Source organism: Prionailurus bengalensis, chromosome E3 (genome assembly GCF_016509475.1).
Source record: "Prionailurus bengalensis isolate Pbe53 chromosome E3, Fcat_Pben_1.1_paternal_pri, whole genome shotgun sequence".
Taxonomy (NCBI): Eukaryota; Metazoa; Chordata; class Mammalia; order Carnivora; family Felidae; genus Prionailurus; species Prionailurus bengalensis.
This window is the reverse complement of record NC_057357.1, coordinates 2796229-2819141: the sequence shown is the minus strand read 5'-3', so window position 1 is coordinate 2819141 and position 22913 is coordinate 2796229. Positions and strand designations below refer to the sequence as shown.

Sequence of the window (22913 nt, the reverse complement as noted above, 5' to 3'; positions counted from 1 at the left end):
GGGCAGCCCTGAGTCGGGGGGCAGCGGGGGTAAGACACACGGGTTTGGGGTGAGCAAAGGAGCGGTCATGAATCAGGTGGGTTTGCGGTCTGTGGCCGCGGCCCCTTCACTGACCAGCTGCTTCCCGTCCCGCAGGGGAGGCGGCGGGATGTACGCACCGGCTGCCCCACTCTGCGGTGACCGCTGTCCCCACACCCAGGCTGGAGTTGACGGGGGACAGAGGCCTGAGGCCGGGGTGTCGGGGAGTGAGTCTCCTTCCTGGAGCTCCAGGTGTATATGTCCCTAGAGCAGAGAGCAGAGAGCAGACTGCGCTCCGGCCGCACCCTGACCTGAGGAGGAACACTGCGCATGCTGACCCTAAGCTGTGTGCTGCGTGTAACGCGCGCTCCCGTCCCCTTACAGCACGCAGTCTTCTGCATTCTCCGAGAGGCCGCTGCCGTGCAACGGGAAGGCTGGTTCCCCCTAAAGGAAACGGAGTCCTCGGTGCCCTCCCTGGGGAGACAGTGGGGAGAGGCCCAGATCAGGAGCTGGCTGCTCCTGTCATTTTCGTCTTCTTTCTTTCCTTTCTTCCATAAAGTCACAGGCTCAGGCCGTGGTGCCAGCCTTTCTGGTGGTCTTTCCTGGATCGGCCACCTGCTGCGTGGGTGTGGCCATCCGCTCTCACACGCCTGTGCAGAACGTAGGCTGAGCTGGGCTTCCCCAGGTGACCCTCCCCGGGCCCGTGTGAGGCAGCGTGTGTGACCCAGCACCGTCCTGGTGGCCTGTGCACCGTGGGGAGGCTGTAGCCGAAGCCCGTGGAAAGCCATGCCCCTCGAGTGTATGGGACGTGATGCGTTTCCTACCTCCCGCTTCCTGGGGGAAGACTGCCCTTCCTGTGTTCGGCGCGGCCTCTGAACGCTTCTGAAACAGAGCACGGGAGGCCCCAGGGTGTGCCGGGACCTGGAGAACGGTGTCCGTCTGTCTGCGCTGGCCTCCGGTCCGCAGCACGTCCAGGGGAGTGAAGGGGTCCCCGCTCCTCCACGGACATCCGGACTGAAGGTCCTCCTCATCCTAGGCTGTGCGTCAGGTCGTATGAGCATGGCGAGTAGCAGTGGAGTTTTGGGCCTGTTTCCGGAAGCTAGGAAGCATTTTGTGCCGCATGCGTTCTCTTCAAGAGTCACCCTGTCTGAAGACGTCTGGGGCGCCTCAGGCCACCTCCGTCGGCACAGACTGCTCCCGGGAACGTAGGCTCTGGCTCTGGAGCATCCAGTGTTCGCCCGTGGCAAGGAAGGGATTGGCTGGTCAGAGGGGCCAGCACGCTGCCGTCCCCAGAGTCCAGCGGGAGTGATTTGAAAACAGTCTGAATTTGAATGTTGGGGTCTCGGCGAGAGAAGCCGCATTTAAGTTCAGTTGTGTTTTGAATGTGTGTAGACGCCCGTGCACTCGGGGTCTCTCTGCCACCTTCCTATTCGTACAGAGGAAGTAACACTCACGTGACTCTGTCATGACCGTCTAGTTGCCAAATCGGGGTTCGCAACCGGTGCTGACTCGTGTGTGTTCTTCCTCCGCGACAGGGTGAATCCGTGAAGTACTTTCTGGACAACTTGGACCGGATCGGCCAGCTGGTGAGTACAGTCCCCACCCGAGAACCTGCGACCCAGAGTTGGGGAGCACGTGGTGAGCCCCGTGACGAGCGGGAGTGCCGGGCTCTTAGATCCGCGCTCGGTGTCAGGGCCGACGGCCATTGAGCGCGTGGCAGTGAGCACTCCCCCTTCCGGTGGAGGACACGCTCACGTTCCCGCCTGCGGACCGTGCTCCCTGCTAGATTTCTGTGAGAAATCCTTCGCTCCGCTTGCCACAAGGGACGTGGCAGTTCTTCAGTACAATGGAGGGTTTCCTTTAACTTTTTATCAGGGGAGCCTCAGACGCACATAAACACAAATCGTGTGATGCGCCCCCAGGCCCCCGCACCTCCCAGGAAGCCATCTCATCGGAATAGGGCTCCGGAAGTGCTAACCACAGTGCCGCCACTGCTCCCAAGGCATTGGCAGCGTTCCGTAATCTCAGCCGATGGCCGGTGAGCGCTGAGACCTGCCCGGGTGTCGTCGTGTGTTCCCGTGGGCGCCGCTTGCTTTAGCGGTTTGAGTCCGTGTCCTCGTAAGGCCCGTCCTTCACAGGAGGGCCACGTCACTCCAGTGTCTGTGAAGGTCTCTCCCTCGTCTTTCCTTGTCGCCGTTTATTTGTGAGGTCGTTGGATCGTTCCTCCTGTGGCTGCCCCACGTGCGGCTTTGCTGTCCCCCTCCCGGCAATGCTACCGAGGACGCCCCTCTGTCGCCCGCACCCCGTGAGCCGGTCTCCGGACTGAGAGGCCTCGGCGGCCCCGTTTGGTCTCTGGCCGGGCCGCCGCCTGAGTGCTTGTGCGGTCGCTGGAGGGTTCAGCGGTGCCGCGCTGCGGTGACCTAAGAGTCACCATGGTTGCTAAAGACTTCCGAGAATAACATATTAAATATATCGCGGGCGAGATCTGAACAGCATCGCAAAACCTAGATTAAATCGGTTGGCGGTAAGGTCTGGGAACGCGTACGCTCTGGAAGTCAGCAGTCGGAAGGTGGTTGTGGGGCAGAAACCGAAGCGGCGGTCAGTTTGCCGTGGGCACGAGCACAGGTGGGATTGTCAGCTGCAGCTGACGGTGAGGATTCCGGTCACCTGCCTCGGGCCGGGGAGCCTCCGCTCACGGGAGACAAGCCGCTTGATGCCTTCGCTTCCCTTGCCGTGGCCAACGTGGATCTTACCGCTGGAAGTCACTCTGGTGCCTGGTTCAAGTTCTCACGGAAGTCCCTGGGGCTCTTCTGGCCCTTGGGTCCTCGCGTTCTGTCTCTCCTGCTAAACCTCTCCCTTCTCCCGTGTTTTACAGAATTACTTTCCCAGCAAGCAGGACATCCTGCTGGCGCGGAAGGCCACCAAGGGCATTGTGGAACACGACTTTGTCATTAAAAAAATCCCTTTTAAGATGGTGGACGTGGGCGGCCAGAGGTCCCAGCGCCAGAAGTGGTTCCAGTGCTTCGACGGCATCACGTCCATCCTGTTCATGGTGTCGTCCAGCGAGTACGACCAGGTGCTCATGGAGGACAGGCGCACCAACCGGCTGCTGGAGGCCATGAGCATCTTCGAGACCATAGTCAACAATAAACTCTTCTTCAACGTCTCCATAATCCTTTTCCTCAACAAGACGGACCTCCTGGTGGAGAAGGTCAAGACCGTCAGCATCAAGAAGCACTTCCCGGACTTCAAGGGCGACCCCCACAGGCTGGAGGACGTTCAGCGCTACCTGGTCCAGTGCTTCGACCGCAAGAGACGCAACCGCACCAAGCCCCTGTTTCACCACTTCACCACCGCCATAGACACGGAGAACATCCGCTTCGTGTTTCACGCTGTGAAGGACACCATCCTGCAGGAGAACCTGAAGGACATCATGCTGCAGTGAGCGAGGGCGCCCCCCCGCCCCCCGCCGCCTTCCGCCACCGCCGCCGCGGCCACCGGCCAGACCTCCCTGGGCCCGGGGTGGGCCTCGCGGGTCTGTGCCGCCGCGCCCGCCACGCCGCCACGCTCCAGGCCCGGGGCCACGGACACTCGGACGATAGCTACTGAACCCGGGGCGTAGTCAAACTACTGAGGATCCGAGGGGTCACTCTGCCATCGGTTTGTGACACCTGGTAACACCGCTCCCTGTCTCTTCGCGGAAACCGTATTCCTTTCCTGACACGGTTTCATGAGGACTGTGTGCGCGGGGAGGGGGGGGACGTGCACACGCCGCGCACACTCGGGAATGACCAGGACACAAACCGGCCAGCCTCGCGGGTGGCTCTTCTCTCTCCCCCGCCAGTCTTCCGTGAGAGACACTAACCCGAGAGCTTTGCCTGACGGTGGTTTGCGGGAGATCGGGGGTCTCCGCGCCCCCTCCCAGAGCAAGCACGTTGCCTTTTAAAACCCCGGTGCCGGCTCGAGGGACCCTGGCCCAGGCACCCTAGATGAGGCCGGGGGCCCCACGTTGGAGGGTGGGAGCGGGCTCGCCTTAACGCCACACGGCCGGTGCTGGTGATCCGCCCCGCTCTGCCCGTGACCTCTGTCCTCCGGTCACCTTCCGATACCTGCACGCGGCCGCACCCAGGCCCCCTTCCCTTGGAAGGTGGGAGAGCGCTTCCTGCTCCCCTCGGGACTCCTGAACACCGGTAGGATTCCTGGCGGAGCCTGTGTGAACGCCACGGCTGCCTGGTGAGTCCACCCGCTGACCTTTCAGGAAGCCCAGACTCTGGAGCCGGAGTCCGAGTTTCTGCCAACTGCTGCCACCTTGATGCCTTTGGACCGGGACCCGCTCCCGGCTCCGCTCGGACCTTCCCGCTCACCAAGGTCTCCTCGTCAATGTGCACGTGTCACAAGCGATGACTACCGGACGTGGCTCTCTTCCGGGAGAAGCCAGGAAGGTCTGTCCAGGCCCGCGGGCTTGGACATGGCAGATCTCCTCCCTCCTCCTCCCCCCCCCGCCCCCCCCCCCCCCCCCCCGCCGTGCCCCTACCCACTCACCTTTGCACCCGTGTCTCCCGCTGGCTGTCAGATACACTGCGTCCCAGGCTGGTCCCGCCGTGCGTTCCTCTGATAGAAACGTCTGGTGTGTCAGGACTTTTCCTAGTATTTAGAAGGAAACGGGAAGCTTCCTCTGACTGGCACCACACGGTCACTGTGGCTGAGTAGCACCCGCGAGGCCCCCGTCCCGAGGCTGCCCTGCTCCCGATCCTGTGTCCCTTTTGCGTCAGTCCTGGCTCGTTTCCAGCGATCTTGTGGCCTGTGCTGACCCAGGAGGAAGGACAGCAGGACCTGCTCCTGACTCATCCTTGTCATCAGTGTTCTCAGTCAGGAGACCACAGGAAATTCCCTCTGTCTCTCTCCCTCTCTTTCTCTCTCCCCCTCTCTCCCTCTCTCCCCCTCTCTCTCCCTCTCTCTCACTCCCTCTCTCCCTCTCTCTCTCCCTCTCCCTCTCCGTCCCTCTCTCTCTCCCTCTCTCTCCCTCCCTCTCCCTCCCTCCCTCTCCCTCTCTCCCTCTCCCTCTCTCTCTCTCCCCCTCTCTCTCTCTCTCTCCCTCTCCCTTTCCCTCCCTCTCTCTCTCTCTCTCTCTCTCTCTCTCTCTCCCCCCCCCTTTCTCTCTCTCTCCCCCCCCCTTTCTCTCTCTCTCTCCCCCCCCTTTCTCTCTCTCTCTCTCCCTCTCTCTCTCTCTCTCTCTCGGTGCTCAAGGCTTTGTGTCCATGTTTGTTAGGGTTTGTGACTTTTTTGGCTGGAAAAAAAAATTGCTGTTTTTGCACTGCTTCCTGGAGCTCCTTATGAACTGAAGGATGTGACCCAGGGTCAGTGCCGATGACCGTGGCTTAAAGGAAAAGGAGCCGTCTTGGCAGGCTCCCCGGGGCGGTCTGGGGTCCTTTCACGTGGCTGCAGGGACCCACCGCCCGGTTCCCAGTGTGGTGGGCTCTCCTCGCCCGTCACTGGGGGACCTCCACAGCGGCTGCTCGCCAGTGTGGGAGCCACCCCGGCCCCTGGCAGCAGCTGGGCGTGCACAGGGTGCTCCCGCCCCTTTACCCGGCTGACCGGAAGCACAGGGGGTGGGGCTGTGCAGAGCTGCCTAGAAGTCAGGGAGGGCGCCAGGCCTGGGTCCCTGACCCGCAGGGCCCCAGCCTCCCATGTTTTCCCGGGCCCGGGCTTCCGCTCTTGCTGACCTCGGGGCACGTGGGGAGGTCTCTAAAGGCCCCGCTTCCAAGTTCAGGGCTTCGAGGGGGATCGGAGAAGAAACTATTTGCAAGGCTCAACTAAAACCATTCACGGCTTTCCTACACATAGACTAGTCGTTTTTGTCTCCAAAACCTTCGGCTTTTGTATTTTTTTAATTACACTGTTATCCTTGATTATTGTCTTTTTTATTGAGTTGTTGGAGAAGCAGGAGATAGTCGTGCCTCATTCTGTTATTGCAAAAACGTAACAATAAACTTCCTCAAAATAAGGTCTTTTCTCCGTGGTTACGCTGTTTACCTAGAAGGACACGTGTAGGTTTTTCCCTGAAACACTCCTCTGTCTGTAGAGAAAGGGTCTTAAAAGATAATGTGTTCTAACCTATGTAATTTATAGAGATGTCTAGTATTCCTGCTCTTGTAACTTTAGTTACTTCTGGGAAAAAGAAAAATAAATCCAAGATCCAAAATCATCTCAAAACACAGTGATTAGTTACGGTCATGACCGCCTCACTCGGGCGTCCCGAGGCCAGGCCGACCCTGGCTGGGCGGGACTCCCCTGATGCACGTGCCTACGGGACAGGGACAGCGGGCAACGGCTCACATTCACGCGTGGCCCCGTTAGCCCGGGCCGGAGGGTCTGGTGTGAGGACGACCACCTTCGCCCTCTGGGCGTTCGTTACGGCTGTCCTCCGCATTCAGAGCCCAGAGCGCAACAACGCCAATGCTAATTGTACTTGAAGTTTCATTATTTGATAACCGGCTTTTATTTCCAAGACACAACTTCAAAGCCAACCAAAGTGGCTTGTGCACAGAGACGTGTGCGTGTGTGCGCGCAGGGACCTCACATGGTGTGAGTGAGGCCCTGAGTGCCTGAGAACCCCAGGACCACCTACAGGTGGACGCTTGGCGCGGCCTGAGCCCTGTAACCAGAGGGCGCCAGGGGGACGGGCAGGAGGGTGTTGGTTCCGCGGCCACGACCCCCACGGTTCTGGCCCCAGCCACAGAATGAAGAAACCTCCCGCCGGAGTGATGAGTGATGCCCAGTCGTGGGCACGCTTTGTCACAGGACTGTCCTCCGGAAGGCTGTCCAGCGGCCGTGGCCTGGGTAGGCGCCACAGCACCCGGTTACGCGGGAGGGTGGGAGCCCCTCTGCCGAAATGCTGGCTGGGAGCCTGCCGCGTGGTTAGTCACCCGCGGCGGTGGGCCAAGCTCTTTGTGTCCCAGTGTCAACCCTTGTAACCGGGGAGGAAGCAGTGATTCTCCGCGCTGGCGCCACGGTCAGAAGCCCCGGCCCAGCCCTCCCCGCGGGGCCTGCCCAGCAGGGACCCCATCTGTGCAGAGTCCTGAGCTCCTGGCCATCTCCCGTGCATCCGGGGCTCCGAGCCACCGGACAGATCAGCCGTACTGGAGGCCTTCTCCTGGGCTGCGTCCTGTGTCCCTGTGCGGCTAACCTCGCTGTGACCAGCAGCCCGCCTCTAGAGGAAGCCACGGCAGCGGGCGGGCTGCTCTGGAGAGCGAGGGTGGCCGCGCCTTTCCCCGCGGTGGACAACCTCCCCCGCCCTGCGGCCCGTCTTCTCCATGAGGTACGTCACGTGCGCTCGGCAGCCTCCTTCTGGAACAATCTGTGGGGCTCGCGTGTGTGGTGCCATGTTTCTCTGACTGGGCATCGGGGCTGCCGGTCCCAGTCGGGAGGCGGTGCTGGGTCCGCAGCTTGGGGGTGCCGACAGCCCCCGTGTGGGGCCGTTCCTGAGGCAGTGCCCGGCCCTGACAAGAAAGCCGTTGGGTCCCCCGAGGAAGGAGCTGTCTCTCGCCGTCTTCTGCTAGGGAAGGACTTCAGGGCTCTCGAAGCTTGGAGACTGGTAAGCTCAGTAGGGTGTGTTAGAACAGGTGGGTGTGATCTCCGCACCTCACTGTCCTCTCCAGGTGGAAACGCACTAGAGAAGGTAACAGGTTACTCCCAGGAGCCCTTCTGTCGCCCGGCTTCCCTCTGCTTCACACCCACGCGGCTCCTTGGAGGCGCCTGCCCAGCCCTGACCATGGTGACCTCGCCTGGGAGCCGCACCCGAAGCCCCCGGGGCTGTTAGAGCTGTATTTTGCAAGCTCGGGGCTTTCCCTAATCCAAGATTGCTGAACTGGTTCCGGGAGGGCTGAGCCTTCCCAAGGCTGTAATCCCAGATCAGGAACAGACAGCTTCTCAAATTCCCGGCAGGTGGACCTTCCCAGAGATTGGTGTCCGTTGTGTTGGGGGGTGGGAATGGGGTGGCACGCAGGCCCTGGGGTTCCCGCCCAGAAAGAGACCACAGAGGGCAGTGGGCTGTCCTAGCCGATGGGAGTAGGGGACAGCTAGGACGGGGAGGGGTGCTCTCGGGTCTGACCCTGACCTGCGGCAGCTCCTCCCCCTTGGATCTTCCCAGTTTTCAGCAGAACGTCCTAAAATGTCATCGTGGGAGTCTTAGCAGGGACCTGTAGACTTCACACCTGGCTCTCAATGAACGCAGCTCAACCAGAAAATGAGGTTATTTTCAAGTCGGTTATAGACGTAGTTGTTTCTTTTCAGAGGGTTTTCTTTTTTATGTGCGTGTAACGTGAACCCAAGTGAAACACGAGAGCAGCTGCCCTGGGGTTTCTAAAGGAGCCCGAGTTTCCTCTCAGGCCCGTGGATGAGCGAGTAGCCACCCCGCAGGTGAGGAGGGACCGGCCGTGCCACGGGGCGACCCTGAGCCACAACGATCGGAGGGCCTCCCTTCTCTAGCCAGGTCACCTTGTCATTAACCGTGAATTCACTTGACGTTTTGTTTGTGAAAGCTGATGTGTTTCCTCCGAGGGCACGTGCTCCCGGCTGTCTGCAGCCAAGCTGGAGTTTCCCTGTGGAACAGGACTTGCGCGAGGGCCTGGGTCCACACGGCCCCCGTGTCGTCTTGTAAGGTGGCGCTCAAGTCGGCTGCAGGGCGATGAAGACCTTGACCCCCTCAGATGGGAACGCGTACTCCGAGCCCAGTTCTGTCACTTTCTGGCACCAGTGCGGGCGGTTTGCCTCTCCCGGCTGACGTCAGAGTGACCAGCAGGAAGGAAGAGGGACAGCGGGGGTGCAGGCAGACCCTGCTTTGTGACCTGTAGTCTCTGTCCTGAAGCCACGGCCAGAGACCGTCTGTCCTGCTGCCGATGGTCCGGGAGCACTTGGGGGCAGCACATCCACCCGGCTGTGCCCCCCGCTCCATCCAGGAAGTGACCCCTGCGGAAGCCCCCACAGCACCAGTCACGGTGCCCGGGGAAACAGGTCAGTGCCAGCCGTCGACAGGAAGCTCTCGGTCACTGGGAGCCTTCAGACCAGCCCGAGGTTCTCTGGGGCTCCCCGACTGGGCCACGCCGTCAGGGGGACGCCTGGGGGAGCCACACACCTTTCCCGGACCCGCTTGCAGCAGGTGGGTGGAGGTCTCGCCGGCTGGTCTGTGGGTGGCGGGTGGAGGCATGGGGGGGACTTCCCGCGGACAGTCCGTGGCAGCTGTGGCCGTGTTCGCCATCGTCTGTCCTGTTCGGGGTTGAGATCTTATTGGACTCTCAACCGAGCCCGCTTACAAAGAAATTTAAAACGGCTCTCTGGAGGCTGTCCGTCTCTAGAACCTTCGCGAATACCTTTGGACCTTGTTCAGATTGGCAGGTTGTCCCGTGACACAGTACAGCGTTACGTGGCCAGCCGCCCCATGGTTGACCCTGTGCCCCGCAAGCGCCCTACCGGTGCCCCCCGCGCGGCCCCCTTATTGCGGCCGCTCCCGCCGCTGAGCCAGCGCAGAGGACGCTGCAGGAGGCCGGGGCTGCCGTGACATCCTCGCTGCAGCGTTCGCTTGAAGACACCAGCTCTGAGCCCTTCCGGGGGCGTTACACACTGAAGGAAGCCCCAGGATGACAGCCACGGGCTCCGTCACGGGCACTTCCGTGAAAGGGCCACGCCGAGCCCACCCACGGAGGTCCTGGGACAGGCCTCCGTCTGTGAAGACGTGCACCGGGTTAAAATCCTTACCGTGAGGTGTGAAAACGCCCTGTGCGGCTCCAGTGGGGGGCGTAGCACGTTCAGCGTATGTGGCTTTTCTGAGTGTGTTCACGTTTGCCTTGAATGACGTTTGTTTTCCTGGCATGTTGCAACCGCCCCCCCCCCCCCCGCCACCGCCAGCTCCTGCTGCCTGCGGCCGCCGCGTGTGACATGTTTAGGATGGAGGGGGCCGTGTGGCCCGGCAACCCGCAGTGCGTGTTTAGCGGGGCATCCACAGGCCACCTGGGCCAAACTGTACTTTCCAGAACCCCGGGCCCCCTCATGGTTGTGCTGTGGATGAAGCGTGCCTGTCTCCTGCCCGTCCTTCGCCTCCGTAACCCCGGCCCGTCCCCGCTGGCCCTTCGTCCTGCGGGGTGCTGGCTCCCCTGGCAGGAACGCCTCGTACGGCCGGGGCTCCCCCCACGGCACACTGCCATCTTCACCCCTGCCCTTCCACGGGCAGACTTGCTGCCTGGATGGGAGGTGAGCGGGCAGCTGGGTGACCGCATTGAACCTCTGGTGTCCAGGCAGAAAAGACGATGTGGGTCACATTAGTGCGAATAGAAATAATGACCCCACCCCCCACCCCAAAAAACGAAACTAGCCTTTTGTTTTCATTCTGTGATTTCATAAAGCATCAACCTTGACCCCAGAAAGCTTGGAAACAGGTACTGTGCATTTAGGAACGGAGTCAGTTTGGTAAGTCGGATTTTTAAACCCCGCCGGCAGGGATATTATGAACGTAGAGGTTCCTCCAGGGCGCGTGTGTGGCCAAGGGGACCAGACCCTCCAGGCCTGCCCACGTGGGCGAGGGCCAGAGCCCCTCGGACACCTGGGGCCGTGTGCACCTGCTGCCCTCACGGCCGGGCGGGCCTCGCGCCTTCTAGCAGGAGGGCACGCCTCCTGGATTCCAAGGGTGGGTGTCAGGTGGAACTCACCGTCTGCCCGCAAGGCCTTTTCTTCATTCAGGTTGACAGCATTTATTTATTTGAGAACGATAATGTCACACAGAAGTGGTTCAGAAAATTTGAACTACATGGAATTTTCCCCGTATGGCACAGTTGTTCGGAGCCTCAGCACAGAGATGCCTACGTTCAGGTTGTATGTTTCCCCTTGGCTTCGGGGCTTTTAAAAACAGGAATGATGGCACCCGGCTGGCTTAGTCGAGAACACCACTCTTGGGGGTTGGGAGTTCCAGGCCCACGCTGGGCAAGGAGACTGCTTAAATACAAAATCTTTAAAAAAAAAAAAAATCAAAACAGTGCCCATCAAGCAGTTTAATCTGGTTGTGACTGGAGCGGATGTAATCTGGACGAATTTGGTGCCATTGAGAGAGAGGGCTCCTGGGGACGGGGCCATGGGCTGCAGGGCTCGGGACCCATGACAAGCTGGTGCTGGACCGACAGAGCTCCACCTCCCGAGCCCTGCAGGGAGAAGCCGGAGCAGGGGAGGGAAGGCCCGAGGGCAGAGCGAACGAGAGGTAGCGCTGTGGGGCCTCCGCCTCCCGTCCCACTAGGGCTGCCGCGTGCCAGCCAGGATGCCACCGTCCCACCTTCAGTGAAGTGTCTCCAGTGGGGTGTGCGGGGGGAGCACCCAGGTCACTCCCAAGGGATGTAGGTAGAACGTGGCTCAGGCCTGTGTGTCCCTCCCTGTATTTTTCCTGCTTGCACACTTAGGCCAAGTGGACGGAGGATGGTGTGTTCCTGCCTTTGACATTAGGCCGCTCCTTTCTGCAGGCTCAGGACCCCACACGGTGCTCTCGCTCTCCTCCTGCGACCCCGTGCGTCCCAGCTCTGGCCCCCCCGGCTTCTGTGACTCGCCTGTCACATGCAGCTCCCAGGAGCGTCCCCACAGGCGGGCCGAGGGACGAAGGCAGCAGGCCCACCAACAGGCCCCCGGTGGGAGGCCGCATCCACGAGGAAAGGTCACGAACAGTCCAGCTGACAGCTCTCTTACTCTGACCCGGTGTGGCGAGAACCAAGAGGTCAGCTTCTGTTGCTGCAAGTCTGAAGGTGGGAAATCAAAGTGATGTCGGCCTCAGACGGAATCAAGCGCCCCGGGAGCCCTCTGCTTTGTCGGCCTGCTGTGGCGGCCAGTGAGCGTGTGCCCGCTTGTGCTACGGGGGCCTCGAGCTGGTGAGCAACGCACAGCTCCGTGGCCGGCCCCGCTGACCTCAGGCCAGTGAGACACCCCTTACCCAGACTCACAGACATGGGGGAGCAGTGCCGTGAAGCGTGTCCGGGCACCCGGGAGGAAGCCGTGTCGGCCGTGGCCAGCCGAGGGAGGGGACAGCGCCCGAGAAGCAGGAGCAGTCAGCGTGGCAGGAGCCCCCGGGGACAGGTGACGCATGGCCATAAAAGGGTCCCGATGGAGATGCGTGGGCAGCAGCCCCGTGGAGTCCCTCACATGGAACCCGGCCGATGGTGTTTCCAGGGAATTTGGTGGGCCCCCGGGGTCCCAGCAGAGGCGGGGTCACGGATCCCCCTGAGACCATGCCCGTGGCAGGCGTGTTGGCCCCGGCCGTGCGAGTCGAGGGTCACCCTGGTCATCACCAGGCGGGATAGCTGGGGTTGGATGGAACGCTAGTGACCCCAGGACCTTTCTTGGAAATTGCTTTTTCAAACAGAGCCCTGACAGGTTTGTTTCCCTTTGGGTCTGTAGGCACTAGCGAGTTCAAACGTAAACCTGGGTCATCCCGGCTCCTCCCGCATCAGGGTGCTGCGTGAGCTGTGCTCCAGCTGACGCTCAGGGTCCGCCTTCTCTGCTTGGCTCTCTGAGGGCTGGACGTTTGCGCTTTCCCTGGACGTCCTTGAATCCGGTTCCCTGTACCTGTGTAGCTGCCCCACTGTGATCAGGAGTCTCCAGGCTTGGTTGGGCCTCTCCTGGCAGAGGTGACCTCTGAGGCCCGGCCCGGAAGGGTTTCCAGCTCCAGTTTGGGAGCTGCTTGGTGGGGCCCGGACCCTCCTGGCTTTCCCGGGGACGCTCCCTTTCAGCTGGGGACGACTCACCCACCCAGGCGGCTGCCCAGACCTGCAGGGAGTCAGCCCAATGTGCTGCGGCTGCTGACCCCCGCCCCGCCCCTTGGACTTACCTGTGTGCTCCTAGGAAAGAGCCAGAATACAGAAGGTCTGCAGCCTTGCAGTCTCCCGCCGACCCCCAAGCCCAGGTCTCCGGAGGAGGGCAGCATTCTTGCCAGGGTTGTCGAGAATCGAGGAGGATGGAGGTAAGAAAGTCCCTGGGGCTTGGGAGGACTCATTCGATTGCACAGTTTATTTGTAGGAAGGTTGGCGGGTCCTTTCCCAGGTGGATTTGACTCCAGCCGACCCCCCCCCCCCCCCCACTGCCTGTCGGGGCTCTATGCTCAGACCTTGGATGTGGACGCACACACCCCTGGAAGGGTGTGGCCTCTCTTGAACTTGATGGGATCTAAATTTGGACTCAGCTTTAACATTAGCTGCTTGGCTGAGCCATGGCATGTTTGGGGGGTTATTTTTAAGCCCTTCTGGAAATTTTGTTCTTCCCAGAAAGGTCTGAACCAGCCGTCCCAGGAGAACCTATGAACAGGCCCCCAAGCCCTCTCTCGGACCCTGGCAGCGTGTGGGTGGCAGGCGCTCGGGCGGAGGGGCCCAGAACGGCCAGGCCTTTCCTCCAGCTTCATTAGAACAGTTTTGATGTGTTAATGCTGCTTCGGAAGGTGCAGGAAGCGTTCCTGGCCCCGTCTCACACAGGAACCGCAAAGCAGATGATGTCGTGACCCCGGAGTATTTTTAGCTCCCTTCTCTCTCTTGGCCTGTGCCCGCGGGGATGTTGGGGACTCACGGGGACCTGGGACTGATACGGACCTTCCAGGCAGTACAGTCCACTTGGTGTGTTTATTTAAAAAAAAACAAAAACAAAAAACAGCCCAGGCCCTGGCTTCTCAGAAGCCTGGTGTGTAGCTCCTGCAGGTCAGCTCGGGTGAGGTGCTCAGCCGTGCCAGGGCTCGTGACCCGCGACTCTGCCCGAGCAGATGGCGTTCATTACGACCTCCATCGGAGCCGCCTCCCCTGGGGACCGTCTCCAACTGCTCTCCACCCCCCTCTGCAGTGGTACTTGATGTAGGAAGGACCTCTGGTCTCGGTGCCTCCAAGTTTTATTCTCCCCACGTTCCCGCCCGCAGCCGTCACCCCCATGGCACATGCTGAGCCCCTGAGGCCCCCAGCTCCCCCAGTCCATCGGTCTGGAGACAGACCTTTGGCAGAAGACGGAAGGGACCCGGAAGCTAGGTCATACGCGGAGGAGGTGATCCCATCCCCCATGGTCTTCCGGACCTTGCCACCACCCTTCAAAGGTAGGACCCAGGGCCCCTCCCCAGGAGCTGGGGTACAGTGAGGGTGATATTCTGGGGGCCTCCCGGCAGACCCCGCAGCCAGGCCCAGGGACCTGCCTTCCCCCAGGCTCTGTCCCCACTGCAAAGTCCTGAGCTCTAAGCACAGGGTTGGGGCTTTAAGGCACTAAAGTTGGCGGGGGGGGCGTGCTCACAGCGACAGCCCCAGACTGGTCTCCCTCAGGTCCTGGGCCCCCCTCTGCCCACCTGGCTGTTCATCTTCTCCCCGCTGTCAGTTCCCTCCAGGTCCCAGCTATGCCTCCCAGAAGCCACAACCAAGGCCTGGGGCCGTATCTATGCTGGGCCTTTTGGGGTCTGGGATCCCGCAGCCTAGCCTGGTGTCCAATTACAAGGAACCTTCCACCCTGTTTGCTTGGGGCAGGGAGGGGGGGAGGGGGGTGCGAATACTCTGCAACCTGCATTGTGTTTCGTATTTTACACGGTTTTTGTTAGCCCCCCACGTTTCAGAGCCACCCCCTTGCTTGCCTCCTTCCAGGTGACCATGCTCCTCGGCTGTTGCAACCAGAGGTTTCTCTCCCCGCAGGCCCAGGGGCCCCCTGCTAGTGAAGCCGGCACCGGCAGACATGGGAGCACACAGAAGGATTTCAGATGCGGGAAGCAAAGTTTGACAGAAGTAAATGGGGACAGTTGACCCCCCGGGGCAGCCGGCCCCCCACGGCCTCAACACTTGTTAGAACGAGTTGTCAACACCACAGGCCCCTTTTGTCAGAACACCAAGGGTGACAGCAGGCAGAGGTGGTGTCGGGGACACAGCATGAAAGCCTGAGGACAGGAAAGCGGTGAGTGTGAGAAGGCCCCGCTCTGGGGGTGAGTGGGGGGGGGGGGAGATGGGCACACGGGCCCCAGGCCCAGGAAGCCGCCATCCAGGCTGGGCCCGGGGACCCTCCGCAGGGGCCGGGGTGAGAGGGCAGGACGCAGGGCCCCACGCGATGTTCCCCTCCGGGCGACAGCACCGGGCGGTGGGTCCCCCCGTCTAATTCCCCTCCTCCCGCCAGCGGCCGGGGGACGAGCCCGCCTTGGACAGCTTGCGCGCGCTCAGCTTCCTCCTCAGGGAGGAGAACGTGTCGCCCAGGACCCGGCGCAGCCCCCAGCCGTCTCGGCCGCAGGGCGGGTCCTGCCTGGGGGCCGGGAGCCGCCCCGTGAACATCTCCCACCCCGCCAGGGCCTCCACGGCGCCGTCCACCTGCGCCAGCTCCTCCTCCGTCACCTCCCGCTCCAGGGCCCGGATGCAGCGCTCCAGCCACCGTCCGTGCTCCCTGATGGCGTCCACGGCGGGGCCGCACCCAGGCGGGCTGTCCGGGGCGGCCGGGGAGCCCAGCCCCTCCTCGGGCTCCGGCTCGGGGCCCGCGGAGAAGGTGTGGCTCCACGTGTCGGGGGTCAGGGGCTCCGACCCGCTGTCGCAGCTCAGGCCCGAGTCGGCGCTGCAGGGCGGAGTCTCGTCCGAGGCGGACGGCGCCCCTGCATCCGCGTCGGGCCGCGACCCGGCTCGAGTCCAGGCGTAAAGTCTCTGCGAGGGAGAGACACGGGCTGGGTGTCCTGGGCCCCGTCCCTCACCTCTTCCGCGCGCTGCCCGCCCCCGTGCCCGCCAGGCTCCGTGTGGGGCCAGCTCCGGGGCAGTTAAATTCTACCGAGTGTGCACTTGACCTCAGGCTGCCTTCACAACAATAAATACCCAAAACTCCTCACTTTGTCCGTTTCTACTTCGTTGTACCCTGGCTTCCGCGCTGGCGGATGCGCCCCCCCCCCCCCCCCACCCATTTGTGTGCTAGGACGGGAGACACCACCACTACGGCCCACGCCTCTGTCCCCAGCAGGTGTGCAGCGGCACAGAGGGCTCCCGGCCGGCCCCTCTCCCACCCCCAGGTCAGCTCCCAGAGAGTCCCCGGGAGCTGTCCCCGCGGCCCCATCCTCCTCCACCAACTCGCAGGGGAGGCGCCACCCAAGGCACAGCAGCTCCGGGGCGGAAGGTTGTGCCCAATGACCAAGCCCCGGAAGGACGCGTGTGCCGAGCGCCGAGCTACGGCCAGAGCCGAGTCTCCCTTCGCCTGCCCGTCGCCGCCCCGGCAGCACGCTCGCCCCGCCCCACCGCCGTGAGCGAGCCGCAGCACCCCTGGGAGCCTGTGACACACGCAGGCCCTCCCCGTTCAGGGGCTGCCTGGCCAAGAAGCACCCCCCCCCCCACCTCCCCGGAGCGTTTGCACCCCCCTCCCCCGCCAGCCACCCCGTCGCGGCCCGGGCTGCCTGCCTCCGGGGTTTTTCCCAGAACCGCAAACAGCTTCTGGCTTAAAACTTTTGGTTTTAAAATTAAGCCAAAGCTCTTGGTGGAGAGGCCTTGATAAACACCGCCGGCCTCTGGAGGCTGAACTCAGAATCAAGTTGGAGTCCGCGGAGCAGGCTTCCCGCCGCGGAGGCTCCACCCACAGGGCCCGCGCCGCGCCCCCGGCCGACAGCAGAGGGCAGCAGCGCCCGCAGCTCGCTCCAAACCGGGCCGGGCAGGAGAGGACCGCCTCCAGAGTGCGGCCGCCCCCTGCCAGGCCCGCTCGGGTCTCCTCCCGCGCGGACCCCAACCACCGGAGCCGGCGGCCCCGACCGACGCAGGGGTGGCGTGGTGGGCGCGCCCAGCACCCACCCACCGTTCAGAGCTGGTATTTCCCATCTTTGCCTGAGAAGAGCCGTCCACCCTTTGTCCCCCCTGCGCCCCGACGGCCACGGCCACCGTTGCTGGGTGCGCCACGGGCCAGGCTCGGGCGCCACACGCTGCCCAGCAGAGCAGGAAGGTGCCGACCGGCAGGCACGCGGGTCTGTCTGCTCCCCTGGGGTTCTCACACCCAGGACCCAACTATCCTCTGCTCTCTGACTCCCGCGCGGGGCCCCAGACCAGGCGCTGGCCTGCTGCGGTCCCTACCCCGGGGGCCCCCCCCTCAGAGCCGCTCACCTTGTACCTGTCGATGAGCTTGAAGCCCAGGACGTGCTGCAGCTTCCGCAGACATATGGGACAGAGGTCCAGGGGTCGCCGCAGGGCCTCCTCCAGGCTGAGCGCCCCCTGCATGATGCAGCCCAGCCAGCGGCAGCTCCCCAGGCCCAGCAGGTGACAGAGCTCGTGGCAGGTGACCTGCGGGGGAAGGCCTGCCACTGACCTTGCAGCCAATCCCCGGGACGCCCCAGAGGGGCCTAGGCCACCGGGAAGCGGTCCATCAGCCCTCCACGTCCCGGTCCTGACAGCACGGGGCACAGACGGATGGCCCTGGGGTATCAGACAGACACGGGTTCGATTCTCTGCCGCTGCCCAGCCGAGTGACCTTAGGCAAAGGTCTTGGCAGCTCGGCCTTCGTTCCTACGCTCTCTACAGGGAAGCAGGGTGGTCCCGGTGAGGGCGGGACAGGGGACTCAGCGGCTGCCTGCTCACACCCCCGTGTCTGATCGCACATCCTTGGCACATTCCCCGAACCGGCCAGAGCCCCCAGTGCTTCTGCCCACTTCCTCCCTCCACCTGTGCGGTGACCCCCACACCCTGGCCTCCACGCCCACCTTGCAGCACTGGGCCAGCCCCAGGGCGCTGAAGCACAGTGTCTGGCCTGGGTCCTGCACTGGTGTCTCAGGGCCGTCGGCTGCCGCCTGGACCGGGGCTGCCTCCGAGGCGCCAGGCCCCGGCTGCAGGAGCTCCCCCGAAAAACGGGCAAAGCTGCAAACGCCCACTTCTGGGGAGAGGTGGAGACACACGGGCTCACGGGTCACCTCACCCGGGGGCGCAGGAGCAGAGCCCCCCCACCCCACCCCTCAGGACGCACGGCTCCTGCAGGCCGGCCCCCCAGCAGCAGCCCAGGGCTGAGCAGGAAGGGCACGGCCGCACGTTCGGGGGCAGCGGTTTCCGTCGGCGTGCGCACATCGTCTTCCCCGGGACGGGCCCCGCAAGCTCGGCCGAGGCGGGGGCTGCCGGGGCGGAGGCTCACCGTGCCCTGGCAGGAACTTGCCGAACGTGAAGCTCCAGGCCTCGCAGGGGTACAGGTCAGACAGCGTGAGGCCCAGCACGCACAGCGCGTCGCCCGGCTTGCTGCTCTTCAGGAAAGACAGGATCCCGTCTGTGGGGACAGAGGAGCCACAGGGCTCAGTGCAGTCATTAGGGTCCCCAGAAAGAAGAGGCAGAGGGTCAGAGAGGTCTGAAGGTGCTGTGGTGGGTCGACAGAGACACAGGGCTCGGGGACCACGCCTGCAGCAGGACAGTGTCCTGAAGGCAGGGGACAAAGGCAGGGCCAGGAAGGTCCATGGCCAGGAGAGCGTCTCAGAGTGACAAACTTGCAGCCTGGGACACAGAAAGGGACATGCTACCATTAGAACGACACCTGTCCCAGCCAAGAGCTCCCTGTCAACCCTGAAAACTCAGTGCCAGCAGCTCCTGTCACGCACGCTGGGGATTGAGACCAGCCCTCCCGCCCAAGATAAACCAGATAAGCTGAGTGAAATACAAAACACGGCTTCTTAAAGCATCCGAGGTGGGAGCTGAGTTGGCCACAGGGGACCAAGCGCGTCTTGGGAGGCAAAACAAGCTAAGTCTGATGACAATGGCAACTGGGTCACGGGGGTGCTCGTCCAGGCTCACAGGGCCATTACACGCAAAACGGAGAATGTCAGTGCATGTGAATTATGCCTCAGTAAACAGGATTAAAAAAAAAAAAAAATCCGAAACCTGATGAGAACTTAGATCCAAGGAGAGAACTGAAGCAGACTAGCTAAGACTGGGCCCCTTCAGAGATGAGGGAGGGTGGCAGACCCCGCTCCCAGGACCACGGCCGGCCCAGAAGAGCTGTGTACCCACAGGGGCCTGGCAGAGCAAAAGCAGAGCCCCGCCCCCGGCACGAACCCAGCACGAATCCCATCACCCCAGGCCACTAGATCTCCAAAAAGGTAAACTAAGTTTCCAAGTAGTATGTCCAGCTAACGAGAAAGAATACCAAGACAGAATGAACGGAAAGACCACGAGTAGGCCACCAGCACGCGCCAGACGGCGGAACCGAAAGGCACCTGTGTTTGTGGCTATCCATACTGAACTTAAATCTTAGCGGGAAACTGGTATTTTTAAGAAGTGACACTGCTGGGGGCACCTGGGTGGCTCCCTCGGTTGAGCGTCTGACGTCGGCTCAGGTCATGATCTCACGGTTCGTGAGTTCGAGCCCCGCGTGGGGCTCGGCGTGGGCAGCCTGTCAGTGTAGAACCCACTTCAGATCCTCTGTCCCCCTCTCTCTGCCCCTCCCCCACTGGTGCGCGCCTGTTCTCTCAAAAAATAAAAATAAGAAACGTTAAAAAAATATATGTTGCCGATTTGAGAAAGAACCCACCAGAAGCGACAGAAATGGAAAGGGGAGAACTAAAATTAGGAACTCGATGTAGGGGCTTCACAGCCCAAGGAGAGAAAAGGCACAGAGGCGGAGCAGGGGGGCCCTACAGGCCGAAGGAGGGGCCGGAGGAGGGGGCTGAGGGGTTTCCCGCCACGCCACGGCTGAGACACTGGGCCCTCCAGCCCCAGCGCCATCCAAAGTGCCCAGCCTGCTCCTGGGGCCTCCCTAGACCGGAGTCCGGGTGCCCCGCACATCTGAACGCCTAAGGCCCATCTGTGCCCCGCGACCCAGCCGCTCTCCAGCTGCCAGTGACCTGGGGGCTGGTGGGGGCTGGACACGTGCAGGACAAAAGTCTAGAGGGGTGCCTTACAAGGCGGGAGGCGCCCGAAAAGGGCTTCCCTCCCCCACCCGTCATGCCCTGGGGTTTCCAGCAGACGCTGGGGGGGTCGTCTGGTCTCCAGACGGCGAAGGAGGCTGGTTTTAGCCTTGCTCTTCAAAAGCCTGGGGAATAGAGGTTCCCCCTCCCCCAAAGAAACGGGGCGAGGATTCCTTCCTCCCGCCTTCTGCCTCGTGGAAAGGGCCCGCGCCCTCCCCCCCCCCCCCCCGCGCCCATCACCCACCCGTGTGGAGCTGGAGCCTGTCGGAGTCCTGGCTGGGACGTGAGGAGCAGTGTATGGACGCGGCCGCCACCGAGGGCAGGCACCGGACCTGCAAGCCCAGGAAGAAGGCCTCCGTGCAGTCGCGCAGGTACTCCAGCAGAGCGCCACCCGCCGGGCCCTCGCTCAGATCTGGGGGCGGGACGGCCCGTCAGCCGCCCCGCCCCCACCCGCCTACGCCCCGCCCCCCGCCAGCCGCGGCCACCGGGCGCAGGAGGCCACCGTGGACCTGCCTTCACGGAAAGGAGAAAGCCACAAGAAAGGGCAACGCCCCGATGAGAGAGGTCTGGAAGGTGGGGAGCCCCTCAGGGAGGGGCAGGGGGGCCCCGGCCGGCACCCAGAGTCCCCGAGGCTGAGGCTGGCCGGATGGCAGGAGCAGAGCGGGACACGAGAGGCGTGCGGGCAGGACGCCCCCGGGGCAGCCACACCAGACTGCTGCAGGAGGACAGACGCGCACCCGAGCGAGGGCCGGCTGCAGGGGCCCGGGGCGGGCGTCTGGCTGGAAACGCAGAGCCCCAGGCCACCTCAGGCCCCAAAACGCACATTAACAAGCGCCCACGCGTCTGCTCGTGAGGGTTTCGCAGGCCCCGGTGAGCTGCTGGCAGGGGACAGAACGAAGCGGATGGTTTGGGCGCTGTTTGCCGGACACGGCTCGAGCCAGGGACGGCAGACGGGCCGCAAGGGGTTGGAGAACGAGGGTGGCCGCAGGCCTCTGGCCCCCTCAGCTCTGCTCGGGCCTGGTGGTCGGTCCTCTGCAAAGCCAGGCGCCACCCTCTCTGCCCTCACCGCGTGGACAGCCGGCCAAGGCCCCTCGTCCGCCCCAGCCCTTGCCCAGCAGGCCTCGCGGAGAACCCTTACCCTCGCCAGGCCCAGCCGGCCTCCCCAGCACGTCCTCGGGGTCAACTAAGCCTGCGTTCAAACCCCACCTGTGCCCATCGCCAGCTCGGCGTCCACGGCAGGTCAGGTGACCTCCCGGGGCCGGTTTCCCGGCCTCGGACACGGGGCAGGCGGGCTGGGAGGAACGCAGTCTCTGGAGGGCCCCGGCACAGCGCCTGGGGCTGCACACCCTGTGCGCAACAGGGGAGAGGCGACGCGGCCGCAAAGGCCCCACGGTCCCTGGCTTCCCGAGCGGTGTCTGAGCTGGGCGGGCGGAGAGCCGGGTCCCAGCGGGGGCCGCCCTGCCCGGCCCGGAGCCCCAGACACCCTGCCCTATGCGAGACTCAGACTCCGGCTCCCCAGCGGGGTGCGGCTGGCTCCACGATGCCCACCCGCTGCGGGCCCGGCGCCCCAGGGTACGCAGCCCCCCCACCTCGTACCGATGGGCTGCAGGTAGATGTGCTTCCGGGCAGGGCTCTGCCTCCGGGGCGGCAGGGAGGCGTGGAAGGTCTGGAAGTCCTCGGGGGCCTCGGGACGGCTGAGGAGCCAGTCGAAGGCCGTGTGGATGAGCAGCGTGCAGAAGAGGGTCCTCTGGGGGTTGTAGGCCTCGGCCAGGAACAGCCTCTCCGCAGGGGTGAAGGCAGACGCGTAGAGACGCCGCAGGGTGGGGTCGCTGGACACCAGCGCCTCCTTCAGGGCCCGCGGGCCGAAGCTGAACTCCTGGGCCGGCCTGCACTGCAGCATGGCGGGCCCGGCCGCTCCGGGGAGCCCCTGCCGTTGCCCATGAACCCCACAGGGGACAGCCACGATCTCTTCCGGAGCCTTCCTGCGGGCCGATCAGAACCGCCGAAGGCTCCCCACAGCCGGACGCTGAGCCAAGGGCCCCTCCCGGTGTCGGGCCTCCTCGGTGACTGCAGGGCGTGGCTCGGACGCCTCCAGGCCTGGCAGCACCCTGGGGAGGGGGACACGCACACTGAGAACAGGGGCGGGGTCTCTGAGGCAGGAGGAGCAGAAGAAGGACATTTTCTCTGGCCGCTGCACAGGCACCAGCGCCCAGCTCAGGGAAGGGTCCTCCTCCCCCACCCCCAGTGGGGAGCTTGTTTCCATGGAGCCCCAGTGCCCACTCCCACGGACTCGCCCTCAGATGGGAGGGGGCACCCGGGAAGGACAGCTATGCCACTGCCGTGGGAGCCCCTGCAAAGCCCGAGGGGGCACCCCCAAGAAGGCAACCGGCTGTTCCTGTCCTTTTGTGATGGCCAAGTGCAGCCCATCGCCAGGGGCCCCGCAGCGCCTCCTTGTCCCACCTATAAGCCCTCCTCGCGAGGCCCCGCCTGCCTGCGGACGAGCACCAGACCCCTGAGTCGCCAGGCCAGCTGGAAGCAGGCGAGAGCACGTCGGAGACAGGCAGCCCCCAGATCCAGAAGGTTCCCAGCACACGTGCCAACCACAGAAGGCCATAAATAGGGAGATGTGACGGTGTGACAAAGAGCACTTTGAGGGCTGGGACAGACCGGCAGGAGAGGACACGCCTGGGGGGTGTGGCGGGGGGGGGACAGACGGGCCCGGAGAACGGGACAAAGTCAGTTCACAAAGTGGAGTTTTCCTTCCGCATTACAGGGAGGACTAGGAGGTCCGTGCCCCTCAGAGGCGACGCCCCCTCCGCCACCATACGCACCCCGAAAAGCTAGGCCGCCACCGGCAGATGAGTAGAGCAGGGAGGTCACGAGGAAAGAAGCCAGAAGCCGGAGAAAAGGCACACAAGTAACAGAGAACAAGGCGAACCAGAAGAACAGCGGATGGTACACTCTTCTTTTAGAGCCAAGCCTGCTCTTCGGGGGGGGGGGGGGGTGCGGTGGGGCGGGGCGAGGAGAGACGGGCCCT

At 63.3% G+C, this 22913-nt stretch overlaps 2 protein-coding genes and 1 long non-coding RNA gene across 8 annotated transcripts in view; 2 read left to right on the top strand and 1 right to left on the bottom strand.

Annotated features, from left to right (window-relative positions):
• The window catches only part of GNA12 (G protein subunit alpha 12), a 109247-nt gene extending 104249 nt beyond the window's left edge, over positions 1-4998 (top strand). For both annotated transcript variants that reach the window (XM_043559575.1, XM_043559574.1), the window contains 2 exons: positions 1554-1604; positions 2894-4998. In XM_043559575.1, the coding sequence (XP_043415510.1) occupies positions 1554-1604; positions 2894-3463 (621 nt within the window). In that variant the 3' untranslated portion in view covers positions 3464-4998. The remainder of the gene's footprint in view (positions 1-1553; positions 1605-2893) is intronic.
• Positions 4999-7611: 2613 nt separating this feature from the next.
• On the top strand, positions 7612-15442 carry LOC122471228. The gene is made up of 5 exons (XR_006294148.1): positions 7612-9175; positions 9404-13003; positions 13940-14110; positions 14643-14946; positions 15330-15442. It is a non-coding gene; the product is annotated as an uncharacterized LOC122471228 (long non-coding RNA).
• AMZ1 (archaelysin family metallopeptidase 1) lies at positions 10745-22189 on the bottom strand. 5 transcript variants are annotated; one of them, XR_006294147.1, is made up of 6 exons: positions 21473-22186; positions 20121-20288; positions 18118-18246; positions 17103-17279; positions 12872-15674; positions 10745-12609 (listed from the first exon to the last, which is right to left on the bottom strand). XR_006294147.1 is itself a non-coding variant. In XM_043559571.1 (6 exons), exons 1-6 carry the CDS (start codon positions 21774-21776, stop codon positions 15141-15143), a joined length of 1482 nt encoding a protein of 493 aa, XP_043415506.1. In that variant the 5' UTR covers positions 21777-22189; the 3' UTR covers positions 10745-15140. The 5 variants fall into 5 exon arrangements, 4 of the variants coding, with proteins under 4 accessions (XP_043415506.1, XP_043415508.1, XP_043415504.1 ...); XM_043559571.1 differs by adding an exon at positions 17696-17865 and having other exon boundaries at positions 10745-15674; positions 21473-22189; XM_043559573.1 differs by lacking the exon at positions 20121-20288 and adding an exon at positions 17696-17865 and having other exon boundaries at positions 10745-15674; positions 21473-22188.
• Positions 22190-22913: the final 724 nt, after the last annotated feature.